The 15,839-nt window shown below is 34.9% G+C and overlaps 1 protein-coding gene across 1 annotated transcript in view; it reads right to left on the bottom strand.

Annotated features, from left to right (window-relative positions):
- The window catches only part of LOC128235081 (histone H4 transcription factor-like), a 44,452-nt gene extending 31,932 nt beyond the window's left edge, over positions 1–12,520 (bottom strand). The window contains exons 1-2 of the mRNA XM_052949796.1: positions 12,483–12,520; positions 10,583–10,771 (exon numbers count right to left, since the gene is read on the bottom strand). Coding sequence (XP_052805756.1) covers positions 10,583–10,757 — 175 coding nt within the window. The 5' untranslated portion in view covers positions 10,758–10,771; positions 12,483–12,520. The remainder of the gene's footprint in view (positions 1–10,582; positions 10,772–12,482) is intronic.
- Positions 12,521–15,839: the final 3,319 nt, after the last annotated feature.

The raw sequence follows: 15,839 nt of genomic DNA on the forward strand, positions 1-15,839 counted from the left end.
AAAAAAAAAAAAATGCTTTCAAAACTGTACTCATAGTAAAATTTTCTGTAGTTTTAAAAGTTAAAAAAAGTTGGTCAAAAGGTCAAAGTCAAGGGCATCCTAGGACAACATTGATCAATTTGAACAAACATTCACAATCAATTGTGCTGAGATGGATGCACAAACACACAAAAAGATTTTCAAACCTTTCCAGATTTATGTTTACCAAACCTGTGAACCCTGGGTGTGGCCAGTAATGACACCAGGTGCATAACTTAAACATTCACAACCAATTTTGTTAAAATGAATGCGCAAACTACAGAACTTAAAGCTAAAAAATGGCCTTTGGGCTTTCAACAAGAACAAGGCAGAGTAATTCACAAAATCAACTGCAAAAGCAAAAAGCAAATTGTCTCTCAAAATCCTAGACTTGCAAATTGTCTCCCTTAACTCTAGACTTGAATGTAGTTTTAAAAGTTAAAAAAAGTTGGTCAAAAGGTCAAAGTCAAGGGCATCCTAGGACAACATTGATCAATTTGAACAAACATTCACAATCAATTGTGCTGAGATGGATGCACGAACACACAAAAAGATTTTCAAACCTTTCCAGATTTATGTTTACCAAACCTGTGAACCCTGGGTGTGGCCAGTAATGACACCAAGTGCATAACTTAAACATTCACAACCAATTTTGTTAAAATGAATGCGCAAACTACAGAACTTAAAGCTAAAAAATGGCCTTTGGGCTTTCAACAAGAACAAGGCAGAGTAATTCACAAAATCAACTGCAAAAGCAAAAAGCAAATTGTCTCTCAAAATCCTAGACTTGCAAATTGTCTCCCTTAACTCTAGACTTGAATTTACATATACATGTAAACTTGGCTAAAAATAGAATTCGCTCATGCAGAACTGGCTAAAAATAAAAAACATTTCTTTAAAACTTTCATGGCCCATAATCTAGGCATTCATGGGCGGATCTTGCTGGTTTTCGAAAGGAACCAAGCTCTAATGGATATCTAGATACTGTACAAGTTTCATCGAGATACAATCAAAACTGAAGACTGTATCGTGTTCACAAGCAATTGTTTACAGACGCACGAACGCACGACCGCACGGATGCACATACTACGTACACATTACCATCGCATAAGCTCTTCTGGCCTTTGGCCAGTAGAGCTAAAAACAGCTATCTGATTTGTTTGGGTAGTGTTTCATCAGACATTAAAATGAAATTTAGCTTAATCTTGGCCAGATAATAAAAGTTGATATAATGGTCAATATCTGAGAGTGCAGCTTTACAGCACCAATTGATTTATATGCTTAAGTTTTGCCTCAAGACATTCTGCTGATAGCTCAAAACCACATAAATGTATGCACACAAAAACATTTTGTTTCCACATTTGCCCTTACTCTTATAACGCCACAGGTCAATGATTAATATGCTTTAGTTTGTGTCAAACCATTCACCTGATGGTCCATGGCCACAAGATTATGTACAATATGGCATATTGTATGGAAATTGTATATCACTTGAACTCTTTAATGCCACAAGCATGCTACAGTTAGTTTCAGAACATTCAACTAATGCTCCAACATCACACTATTGTTTTCCATTTTGTCATTTGCATACATTTCTAACCCAACAAGAAAATATGTACACATAACCATGTTGTACAGAGTACCGTACTGCAAATATCTCAATCCATGATTTATGCTGAAACATGTTTTTTTGATTTGGGAAAATTTACACATAAACATGTTGTGTAAACTACTGCAAATTAACAACATTTGTGCAAAGACATTTTGTTTAGATTAATATTTTGCCTATACTCTCCAAAATAACTTGATGGTTTAATCCCATACAAATGTATGTAACGACTGTCATGTTGTATAGATTTTTGCCTACTGCCTACGCACTCTAATGCCACAAGTTGATTTACAAGCTACAGTTTGTTTCATAACATCCACCTGATGTGGACTTCAAACCCACAGGAATGTATGTAAGCAGTGTCATGTTGTTAATAGATTTTTGCCTACACACTTAAACCACCTGGTGGTTCAAGGCCACAGGAATATATGTAAACTATGTAATGTTGTTTAGATTTTTGCCTACACACTTAAACCACCTGGTGGTTCAAGGCCACAGGAATATATGTAAACAATGTAATGTTGTGTAGATTTCTGCCTACTGCCTACACACTTTAATCACCAGGTGGTTCAAAACCACAGACATATATGTAAAAATGTCATGTTGTATAGATTTTTTGCTTTGCATACTGCCTACACACTTTTAATGCCACAAATTGAATTACAACCTACACTTTGTTTCATAACATTCACCTGATGGTTCAAGGCCACACCAGTGTATGTACACAATGTCATGTTGTATAGATTTTTTGCCTTGCCTACTGCTTACACACTTTAATGCCACAAATTGATTTACAAGTTTAAGTTTGTTTCATAATATTCACCTGATGGTTCAAGACCACAGGGATGTATGTCCAAAGTGTACATAATTATTTTGTGTATATTTTTTGTGTACTACCTTCATACTTTAATGCCACATAATGACATGCTCTAGTTTGTTCCATAAGAGTCAATTGTTCATTCAAGGTTACAATGTCATTTGTACATGTTGCTTAACTCACAAACACATGTGTATACATTAACATGTAATATAGATTACTGCAAATGCACACAGTATCTCAATAGCCATGATGTATAAGAAGAGATTTCTTTTCAATTCTTGTCTATTTTTTACATCTCATTTCATCTGGCGTCTTTTAGATAACCACCAGAAACCGCTATGCAATTTAATGTTTGTACATAATTTTGCATTCAAAAAACATTGTATAGATTATTGCAAATGCACCCAATATTTTAATGGCCATGATGTATACATGAACATTTTTATAGATATTTGCCCATTTATTTCCATTTGATGCCATTTGGCATATTTTACATAACCACTGGAAACTGTTTTGCAATATGATGTGTGTACAAATAATGCATGTTTGCTTTTATGTCTACTTATATCCATTTCATGCCATTTGGCATCTTTTACATAACCGCACCAAACTGTTATGCAATTTGCTGTGTTTTTCATACATGTTTACTTTTATGTCTACTAATATCCATTTCATGCCATTTGGTGTCTTTTACATCACCGCAGGAAACTGTTATGCAATAATTATGCATTTAAAATTGCTGTTGTTGTGCTGGTAAACATTGATATTATAGGGCAATTTTGATGCGCAATGTTTTATTCCAATTAAGTTATGATTTTAATTTGCATATTTGCCAAATTCCTATCCTTGCTCAATTGTGGTAAAATCTCTTACAATACAAAAGCATACTTAAAATATATACACTATTTTATATATGAACATTGACAAAATTGCCATCTCTCCTTTTCAACATTATATATATTTATGCACTATGAATGTAAATATATAATACTGTATTGTATAACAATGTGATGACAATGAATAAAATTGTGAGGAATAGAAATTTTGTTGATCCAAGACTTGCAAATTGTCTCCCTTAACTCTAGACTTGAATTTACATGTACATGTAAACTTGGCTAAAAATAGAATTCGCTCATGCAGACCTGGCTAAAAATAGAGAGCATTTCTTTAAAACTTTCATGGCCCATAATCTAGGCATTCATGGGCGGATCTGGCTGGTTCTCAAAAGGAACCGAGCTCTTATGGATATCTAGATACTGTACAAGTTTCATCAAGATACAATCAAAACTGAACTCTGTATCGTGTTCACAACCAATTGTTTACACATTAGCATTTTTTTATACTATCAAGGGCCATGATCTAGGCATGCATAATCTAGGCATTCATGGGCACATCTGGCTGGTTTTCGAAAGGAACCAAGCTCTAATGGATATCTAGATACTGTACAAGTTTCATCGAGATACAATCAAAACTGAACACTGTATCATGTTCACAACCAATTGTTTACACAATAGCATTTTTTTATACTATCAAGGGCCATAATCTAGGCATGCATGGGCGGATCTGGCTGGTTTTCGAAAGGAACCAAGCTCTAATGGATATCTAGATACTGTACAAGTTTCATCAAGATAAAATCAAAACTGAAGACTGTATCGTGTTCACAAGCAATTGTTTACAGACGCACGAACGCACGGACGCACATACTACGTACACATTACCATCGCATAAGCTCTTCTGGCCTTTGGCCAGTAGAGCTAAAAACCATATGCTGCGTACCTATATAACGTTATAATTTGTGTTTTTGAGGAAAAGTAAATTCGGGTACCAGTCTACTGTATTGACTCATTCACTCTGATCAGAGCGGCCGAGTGATTCACACATGTACATGCTATCACTACTTCCGGATGCCGATGGTGTGAATTTTATACCTGTTATATTGAAGAAATTTATCAATAAAGTCGCCATTGAATGATTACCACCAAACAGATTTATTGTCATCTTACCGTGGATAGCATGTTTAATTTGACACATAAAATTTCAAGCAATACAAGTTCGTTTGATAAAATCATGTGATTTCAATTTTGCAAAATGGAGATAAATAAATATCAAATATGCGCATACTTATTTATGAAGTTTCATTCTAAATGAAGCCAAATGTATTAATATGTGCACAGCATCTGGCTTATGAATATGATGAGTGTTTACCTATGTGCGTAGGCGTGGTTACATTTGACTGGTGCATCATGAAGTTCTTTTTCTGAAGACGCTTTGATCTCACTTTTTGTTTCCTAGCCAAGAATGTAAATCAATAATCACCCAATGTTGTGGCATAGTGAAGTAATGATGATTTGACCTCACAACAGCCTTTCTCAAATGCTGTCCAGGCTTTTTTATGCTTAAGAATAACTTACCTGGCGATGTCAGACCAGAAATCGTCTTGGCATGAGATTGGATTACTATGGATCAGTATGCACCAGTCAATTGTAACCAGGGCCCCCACATCGGGGTATACCAGGGGAAATGGGCCGTGTTTTTACCTTTCAGGTGGTCCCGCAGTACCGGGTCTTCGTGGAAAATACAGTGCGGATGAGGCTTAACCTAATGTCCCTTGGGTGCTGTGGGGGGGGGGGGATTTGGTGGGAACTTTGCCATCAGATCTTCCCTGCAGGGTGGGGAATTTAGCTTGGGTTGGCTGGACCGAAAGTAAAAGTCCCTGCTATTCCCTGGACCGGGTGGGGGGGGGGTGTGCATGGTTACAACTGACGGATGCATAAGCTTGCGTATGCATTCAGATACAGTGTTTTGGTGCGCAGTTGACAAATTAACTAATTACATATTAGAAGTTAAGAATATACGAGGGTTGATCCAGAATTACGTGGACATTTTTAATAATTCAATTATCGTGGCACATAGAACATAGAAAATTCACATACAATACAAACAACATATCAGGTATACTTCCTAAAATCTTAAGAACAATACATACAATTTTCACTGAATTACAATACATTTACGACATTTGATTGAACCCGACCGGCGCAGTCCAATAACGTCAATGACGTTGCGCTCATACAGCGTCACATTTTTTCAAAGTATTTTCCACCGACTCTGACACACTTTTCATGGCGCGTAATCCACTGCGTATAAACACTTGAATACCACTCTTTAGAAAACGTGGATATTGCATTATGCACATTAACTTGCAGTTCGTGGAGTGAATGAAACGATGTCCTCTAAGCTGCCTCTTTATTTCTAGAAATACCGCAAAATCCATTGGTGCAAGATCTGGCGAGTATGGCGGATGCGCGACGGTCTCCAGGTCTAAGAGGCTGAGCTCAAGCCGGGTGGATGCAGCAGTGTGTGCTGGGGCATTGTCCATGTGCAGTAAAAACTGATCCAAATTTACACCCGGCCTCTTTTTTGCGATCGCATGTGCCAGTTCTCTGCGAATAACCTTTGGATTATAAAGAAATAACATAATATCATCTTATCATTTCAATTTTAATTGCAATTAATAATAGTGTTAATAATAATAATAATAATAATAATAATAATAATAATAATAATAACAATAATAATGATACCTTCGCAAAGTATTCTGCATTGACCGTTTGACCCTTTGGTACAACGTGGCTGAGAAGCATTCCCTGTCTATCCATGAACATGATGAACATGTACTTGGCTCCAGACTTGTTTACTCTGGCTTTTTCCGGAGGTGGTGAAGAGGCTCTCTTCCAAACAGAGGATTGTTGCTTTGTCTCCGGATCGTAAAACCATAACCAGGTAGTTATGATCCGGTTCATAAATTGTTCACCTTCCCGTGCATATCTTCGCAGAAATGCCTTTGAGTCACGCACACGTTTTTCTCTCTCGTCCTCACGTAACAATCGAGGGACCCATCTCGCACAAACTTTTCTCATGCCTAAATCGTCTGTTAAAATCCTTTGGACACTTCCGTACCCCGCCCCGACAGCGCTTGCTACCTCACGGACAGTCAAGCGGCGATCTCCTTCGATGACGTTTTTCACTGACGTCACTAACGTCGTACCCCTGGTTTTCTTCCGTCCTCTTCCCTTATTGTCGTCTAAGGAATCTCGCCCTTCCCTATAGCGTTGGTGCCAGTTGAAGATTAATGACCGGCACACGGGCTGTTTCATTTTCGCCTCGGTCATCATTTTCATTGTCTGTGTCAGTGTTTTTCCCAATCCAACGCAAAACTTTATCACCGCTCGCGCTTCTACAAAGTCTGATGACGCCATATTGTATCCAAGACTGTGCTTTTAATCAGATAAAAAAAAATAACGACTTTTAAACGGAAATGACGTCAGAAATTTGAACAGTATGTTCGTTTGACGTCAGCGTTATATGTAACGTAAATTGGCGGAATTTCCTAGACAAACGTGGAAGAAAAACATGTTGAGATAGAAAGATAAAAAAGGTTGTAAACGTACATTTTAGACCGTGCGCTGACTGTGCGTTCCCATTATTTTGAAAGCCGTAATTTTTCAAAATACATTTAATTTACAGACCTTCAATTATTTTCGTCTGTGCAGAACACTTTGAATTATATATTTATGAATTTTTAAATGATTTAGACGAAAAATATAGAAAATATGTAAGAAGTACACGTAATTCTGGATCAGCCCTCGTATATTTATTTATATAAGTTATACTTTGCAATGTAAATCATAGATTTAAAAAAGGTAACCAGTATCAATAAATGCAGTTATACATAAATAACTGTGCAAATCTTTATGAATCATCCCGTACCTTGCAGGGTCTATGTTATTTTTTAAAAATTATATTAAGGGAGCTTTCAAGATTAGCTTTCCAATCGCATACACTATGCAGTTTGAAACCTTGATAATTCAAACAAATCTTGGTTGCAGACCATTACTATTAAATATTTTATAAGTCACAGACATTATAAGGTACATTTTAAATGAGCTGTACTCAGTTAATAATGAAAAAGAAAAAACTTTCTTTTTTATAGAAACCTGACATTAACTTGGTATCGATGTGTACAATTAATGCATTGAAACTTACTAACTGATGATGCACATAGTATACAAATGATTTATTAATAGCAGTTATTTCGTGTTTTTCCATTTAAAAAAGATTACTAGGTACATTGTATGTCTACCGAGTATAATTCATTCCTTATGCGTAATCTGCCGTTGATGTTATTACGTGATTTAAGCGAGTTAGGTATATATCTGGAAATTCCACCCAGTCTTCAAAGCATAGTGGATTCGACACTGCACTGCAATTTTTTTACATTTTGGTATTTTATTTACAATAGCGATATCAAAGAGTAAAATAGTTTATTAAAAAATTGTCCCTAGATTCGTTAAAGGAAAAAAACAAAACTTTTTTGGTGCCAATCTGGTGTACAGTCCCTTTAATAAACAACAAGTGAAGCCAATGCTGTATTAAATTTGAGACAAACAAGAAGACAGTACAACGTTCAAAAAGTGTGACCAATTTGAGAATACCCGGTACCTTACGTAATTTATAAATTTTCATGCGATTCAGACAATTTTAATGCTAGAAATCACAAAAAAAACATTCCCTTGAATTATTCCCATCATAGTTTTAACTCATAATCAAATTTCAATGCACAGCATTTGAAATAATTTTAAACAGATGAAAAACTGTTATTTTTAAAAAGCACAATACATTGTTAATCGTTTATGTGACATAACATTAATATAAAAATTTATTCAGATCATAATTTAGAGACTTGTCTTGCACTTAAATGTGAACAAGTATGCTTGGGATTGAAGACTAAGAAAAACAAATTTCAAAGAATGAAATTAAATAAAGCACAAAATATACAAAAATTGGAACTTTTTAGACTTTCAAAACTTCTGCAAAACAAGTCCAGCTGTCTAGAAAGACTATGTTAAACCCTTACCAGATAAAATTTCTAGTGTTTTCAAATTATCAACTTGGCAATGGTTTTATCATAACATAGGATAATAATGCTAGTTGTTTTAAAGAAAATTCTAGTGGTTTTGTATGTGGAATGATATATCATAAGTGGCACTAAATTGAACATAATTTATAGTTCTCATTGATAAAACACATAGCCCCAAGTACATGTTGATCTTAGATTTAAGGCTTGGATGGAGTCAGGTCAAGAAAATTGCATGTAACATTGTAAATACATTGTACTTTCCAACGCAAGAACTGTTTGTTTATTCAAGTTAATAAAGCAATCCCCACACCAAGGAAATGCAGTATTGCTTATTGAACCAGCTCAATTGACATCATGAGTTGGACATTAAATTGCTGCAATTAAAGGCACATCTAGATATCAGAATTATTCAAACTCTGATTTAGCAACCTTATTATAGTTTAATATATGAACTACTTTTGCGAAATGAAAGCTTTTTAGATTTACAAGGACGGGTAAAAGTATTTGTAGTGAAGTAAATGTACTGCAACACCTGATACATGTTGCCTGGGAATCCTACAAATTCTAGGCACTCCAAATGGTACAGTTCTATTCAATTCGGAGTGCCTGAAATGAAAGCTTCTTGATTCTACATTCAACATCTTTCTGTATGACCAATGACCAGGAGAATCATGAACCTACAACCATTTGCAACTATTGAGATAGGGAGCTATCAGGACAGAGACAGAGGACAATACAAGAATGGCAAACTGTTGCATTTATTGATGTCTTTTACAAATATTATCCAAAGTATGACCCTGTGGTTTAAAGCTCCCCTGAAAGAAGTGACAGGTTTTCTATATAGGATATAATTACATCATTGAAAATCTTCTCTGAAACTGCAAATTACAGACCTTTGATATAAAATGATTTAATCAAATTAAAGGAGTATGTGTACTTTGGTTAACATACGCCAACCACGTAAATTAATTTGTTTAGGTCTGATTTAACGACATTGAGATTTTCAAAAGAACTATGACTTTATCTGATTAAACACTTTACCCCCCCCCCCCCCCCCCCTCTACCCACACTTTTAAAATTTCCATTGCAGCTTGCAAGCAGTTTTAGTCTAAAGTTTAAGCTAGCCCATTAAACAGTGACCCCTTGTGATGTCAGCCGATTTGTTTAATGCATAGAACATGGTTATCAACATTCCCCTAAATGAAGCCCTAGTCCATCAGTGCTTTCAGCACTTTGATTAAAGATTGGCAGAAGAGATTCAGTTTCAACTGCTTTCTTCTATTTTTTGTAACAATGACTTTGATCCTAGGGGGCCAAAAAGCAATCCATGACATCATGAAAGCTTTGCATAAACTTGTCCTATATACCAAGTTTGGTCACACTATGTCAACCCTTACTGAGTTATTCAGAACTAACCATATTTCTATTTTTAGCAACAGTGACCTTGACCTAGACTATAACTCTCGGGGCCCAAAACACAATCTCAGGAAAGGTCTCTATAAACTCTTCCTATATACCAAGTTTGGTCACAATATGTAGACCCTTACTTCAGTTATTCAATACCAACCCTTTTTCTACTAATAGTAACCTTGATCCTAGGGCCTCAAACGCATTCCAATAAATGGTCTCCATAAACTCTTCGTATTTACCAAGTTTGGTCTCTTTATGTCAAACCTAGCTAAAAAGCTAAAATTATTTGATACGTATGGTGACTTTGATGCTGCCCTCTCACCTGCCCGCCCAAACAATGATGCAAGTCATTCAATATGAAATGCGGTTAAGAATATAAAAATGTGCCGTTCAAAAGAAATTAAATTTAATAAAAAATAAAAATCAAGGGCCATAATTTGTATGTAGGGTTAAAATGGAGTTATGTTCCTTGTTGTAAGATGGTCGTGATGGTTGTCAATAATTCTGCGTTTTTTTTATTAAAATCCCAACTTGCCCTAAAAGGTAAATATGGAGTTATCTAACCTCATTATGTGATGGCCCTGAACAACTGTGTGAAGTATTAAGTCAATTGAAGGAAGGGTATTGGACTTATAAGTGAAAATTCCAACTTGCCCTAAAACTTTAACCAGACGCCGACGCCGATGCCGACGCTGGATGAGTAGTATAGCCCTCCTTATTCTTCAAATAGTCAAGCTAAAAATACTCTTGAACGCATACACCAAAGCAGGGGATATGCAACATAAGGAACACACTGCCGACCTACCTTCCCTATTGTCCTCAGACTTGTTGTTGAAATACTCGACCATGTGGCTGTTGACATGCTCCGTGAACGTGTTCATACATTTAAACACCGCAGAACAAAGCTGCCATTCACAAGGCAACATCAGTTCTTCCGAATTCACTTTCACTGCAGAATTACGGATTGCTTTCTGTGCCATCCTGTCAGGTTAACCTGAAATTCAATTAATGAATGAAAATAAACAAGACTGGATGATCTGATTATCAAATTTAGAGGTAATATGATGTTCTTTGACATACAATTAAGTTTTACAAGTTCTAAGGCATCACTCAGTGTCATAATTTTCAAATAGTAAAAAGAAACAACAAAATATGATATATTGTATACATGTAATAAAATTAATGATTGGTTGAGATTCAACTGCCCAAAATTTAAAAAAACATTTAGCTGAATCTAAATTGTAATGGAACATTTTTTCAATGTTGTAAGCACTTTCATAATAAACTGATGTTCCAGTATCGGGTATGACCTTCCAGCTTTACTTGATGTATCATATTTTGTATTTTATATATATTAATCTTTGAACAGTTATTATGTAATTTTAAAGCTTACATGTTGCGCTAATTAATGTTGCCCATTTTTGATCATTTTGCTTCATTTATGAATTGCATAGTGCAAAATATCGTAAGTAGTAAAGAAAATAGATTATATAAAGACAAAGAAATTTTATGAGAAAAAATAACTTTTTAAATGTGTAATTTTTCATTATTTTTCATGTTGAAAAACAAAAACATGCACTCTCTGTAATTAAATTCCAGCCTATCTTTGAGGCGGCAATGGTTTATAACTCCCTGCTCATTTGAAGGATTACATATCACCCCTTAGCTGGCTTTAAGACAAAAGTTCAATGAAATATCTTTCACAGTACAAAATATTGATACTTTAGTACACGGTCTGATGTTAACTTTTCAGAGCTCTACCAGTGGCCAGTTGCTTCGACCTGACTTCACAAACATTACATAAATATCCAGACAGTATTATAATCTTAGCACAAACATTATAAAAACAAGTCTCAGTTGTATATTGGTTTCAACTAAAATGGAAACCAGTTTTATTGTTTGTTCTAATAGAAGTGAAATTGTTGTTATTTTAACTTTGGAATTACTTGGAATCAAACTTTACATTAAATTCCTTTAAATTTGAAATTTACCACCGTTCTATCTAAAATCATCTTACTACTCTGAGAGCTATCACATTAATCCTTTATTAAGTAAAACCTGTATTTAATACTATTGCAAATTACCATTCAAGGAAAGGAACTTTATTAGTTAATTCTACCGTTCCAATCCTTTATTTTATATGTTTGTAACAAATGCTGTATTGTTGTTTTTCTGCATAATAAATGTTTAAATTAAACTAAACTTTGGAAACCCCCTTTCAGTCTCCGTTTCATCAGTTTGTTTCATCTGAAAACAATTTCACTTTGAAAAAAAACCTGGAGGAGTGTGATCAATGTGTGTTAAAACAGGCAAACGAACAGCTGCTAACAGCAGTACTGTACAGTACCATTGAAAAAATTAAAAAGAATAGCTACATGCAGATTTTTGATCATGTTGTTGAAGCTGTACATAATGCCATGCATTTATTACTTCAAGCGAAACTTTTCGAAATATGTTTCCTAACAGCCAAACCCTTGTAACCAAAACTGAAACTATTTTGGCATCAACAAAAACGCCCTAACAGAGGCTTGAATTTTGGCGCGGACGCTTGTGAGAGCACCATTCTGGTAATATTTTGGAAATTGAGTGAAAAGACTGTCCACGTTCTCAATACATGGAGAAAAAAAATGACAGGAAAATACATGTTTCAAATTAGCAGATCTATGATTATTTTAAACACATTCAATTAATACAAAGTAACTGACAATGATATCTCTGGATAAGCTTCGCTACGTCAATCAAGCCACACTGTGAAACTGTTAAACCGGCTTAAGAAAAAATCGACGTGTCAATCCGGGACCAGGTAGAAGACTATCGTCTATGTAATAATTACTTTTGATCTAATCATGGTTATTTCAATAATTATCATTACAATGTTATAGTAACTAGTTCAGTGATCTGTGTGCTTGTAACTAAGCTGTATATTCCTGAATGTGTTTTTTTTTTCAGTAACTATGATTCTATTTGCTTGTCAGCCGTTGAATTCGTACATACATGTATGTAAGTTGAAATATTGCAAAACAGACAATTTATTACTTCAATTGTAGTAAATATGCACTAACTTTCATTATCAATAATGTATATTCGGTAACAAACTGCAGTGATTTACATATAAGTAATCAGCATGCACTTCTCTTCCAAATAATACAAGATTTCCACTTTCCAAGTATCCAATTTTAACATTATATGGTTCATGGACCCTCCAGAGTATTAGCTTAGTTATCAGTCGAATACCTTAAGAACTTCGAAAAGCACGGATTATTTCTTGAAGGCTGAGAATGTTGTCATTTTTGTATATATCAAACGGTATTTGCTGGGATCAATAACAATCCTACTCACAGGCATTTGACATACTACTAAAAACTGACAATATTTTTTTTACCACAAGTCTTTTTTTCTTTCCTTTTGCGGCGAAATTACGAATTTGTCCTCAAATATGAATGAGTATACTACGTCTATAAGTTCCGCTTTCAACTTTTCTCATAACCATGCATTTATTTGAGCAGCATGTGTTCTCTTTGTTCGTCAGACCTGGGGGTAGGAATACCATTTTTAGCCGTAATGGCTCGTTTATAGTCCCTTTATTATTTGTCCCAGGTCTGTTTTCAAAAATATATGCTGACAATTAATTGCAAAAAATGCGGACCTACAAATGAACACACAGCCTACAAGTTCTTTCTCTATTAAGGTGATAAAAGATATGTATCATGAGTTGCGATTTTATACAAAAAAATGTATGGACAAGTTTAAAAAGTGTAAAGCGAGCCGTTGACTTTTATGAAAATGGTTTCATATTTGTTTCGTATTGAACCGCTACTTGTTGTTTTTATCCCATGACACATTCGTCGCCAATTATGTGCTATTTTTTTCTGTAAAATGTCGGACACTCAATAAGTTTACAGCGAAATAACGGAAAAGTCAAGTAATATCACACTAGGGTTTTAAGTGATTGTACTGCGTTTACATACAAGAATTGTATTCGCTTTGATAAATCGGCTTTTACGAGACGCTATTGCAGATTCGGATTTCATCGGGCACTAGCAAAATTTATTTAGAGTCAAATATGACCTTCCGGATCAACACGCAACTACCTATAACCATTTGATTATATATATTTCTGATTTATAAATCACTCAGAAGACAAGTTATTACATAATATATTACGTTTTAATGGCGCACATTTAAGTCTTCTGGCGTCGATTTACATCACACAAAAGATATTGTTATGGCGAGACGTCAGTAGAATGGAATACGGCTGTACTATGAATTTTCAAAAAGTATTGCTGGCAGTATAATTAAACACTATATAAGGATGCTTTATGTAAATATATCGCTACAGGCTTGTATAGTCATGTAAATCGTTTGACCTACATTTTGCAAAAGTTGTCGGTAAACTTACATCACGGTACATGTAAAATTCAAGTTCAGTTAAAATTGTATTACCGGAACTGTTACCTAAGCTCAATAATACCATGACAACAAGGACAAACCCAGCAGTAAAACATTCAACTGTAAACCTGGTTTAGATGCACATGGTAGGAACCCAAACATTACCAACCGAGGGGCGCTAAACGCGAGACACACAAATATAATCAAAGCGCGAGGCGCTGAAAGACTATCTGCGGGCAAATATGTGAGAGTTGCAAATTTTATTTGAACTATGGGAATGGGTGAAGAGCACTTAAATAAAAGTGAAAAATGTGCCGACAGCGCTTGTGCCCGCACTGGGTGAAGAAACAAACATAATCTATATCTTTATGGCGTCTTGTGTCATTTTGTTTTTGAAAATGTCACTTCAATCGTCGAAGTCCCCTATCCCCATGTATTTAGTGTTACAATGCATGCCCTATTTCAATCGTTTCTAAATGTTTTTTGTTGCTTTGATTATATATCATACGATAGGAAAATACAATACATCATATATATATATATATAAGGAAAATCATTTTTTTACAAACAACTTCAGCAATAATTCCATTCAAAATGCACAGCTTTATATCAATTCAGTCGACGTATCCCTATGTTACAGTAAATGCTCTTTTCAATCGCGTCTAAAGGTTTTTCGGTGCTTTGATTAGATAGCATACATTCGACCAATTTTATGAACTTACACGTTTTAATTCTTTAAGGAAAATGATTTTATTTTTACGAGCAACTTTAGCAATTATACCTTTTAAAATGCAGAGCTAATCAGATGGTCGTTTTCCCGCGGTGAGGACAAACATGTGGTCAGTTAATGTATGTAGAAACTATGTTTAGAATATCGGAACTAGTCTGTTTTCATGAATGAGAATAGGATTGTGCTTTTTAAGGTTTATTGATAAATTTAATGTTATTTATGTTTAATGTAAGTACCTTTGTAGAAACATTACTAGTGCTGTTATGAATGTTTCGTACTCTTTGGATGTTAAACAGGTTTAATCCGAAATACTTTGCTTCACCAAACGTATGCATGACTCACTGTCGTATCAGGGCATGTGTGCTTATATAAATTGAAAGCCTAATGTCTAAAACTATGCCAAGAATACACCGGAACGAAGCTTTTATGCAAAAATGAAAACTTCTCATTATAAATATAAACGCCTAAAATCATAGAATGAATAGTATCTTATTATTGTGTAGCAGGTAAATTACAATGTATAGTATTTGAAGCATTAGCAATGCGAAACCTGAGATACAACTATTTTAACACTAAGACAATAATTGTATTTGTTTCTTATCTCATAGAGTCTAATAGAAAATCACCATTACGAAAAAGCATGCTTCAGGGTCACGTCAGAACAAATCCTGCAGGCGATGTGACACTTACGGTCGGTAATAATTTCTGAAACATCATGGGCTAAACTAGAGTGAACATCAATACTGTATGTTATCTTCATACCAGAGCCTCCATTATCTTGACCCTCATTAATCTGATAAATACAACGATCTAAAAATAGTTATATTCTGCTAAAAATAAAACGCCGGGATGCATAATCACAGCGCGGAAATAGCCGAACAAGCAAAAACTCATACTCGGACTGCAACACGACCAATCCATTTGTATGGTTTCGACGTCATTC

This window comes from Mya arenaria, chromosome 5 (assembly GCF_026914265.1).
Source record: "Mya arenaria isolate MELC-2E11 chromosome 5, ASM2691426v1".
NCBI classification, from domain to species: Eukaryota; Metazoa; Mollusca; class Bivalvia; order Myida; family Myidae; genus Mya; species Mya arenaria.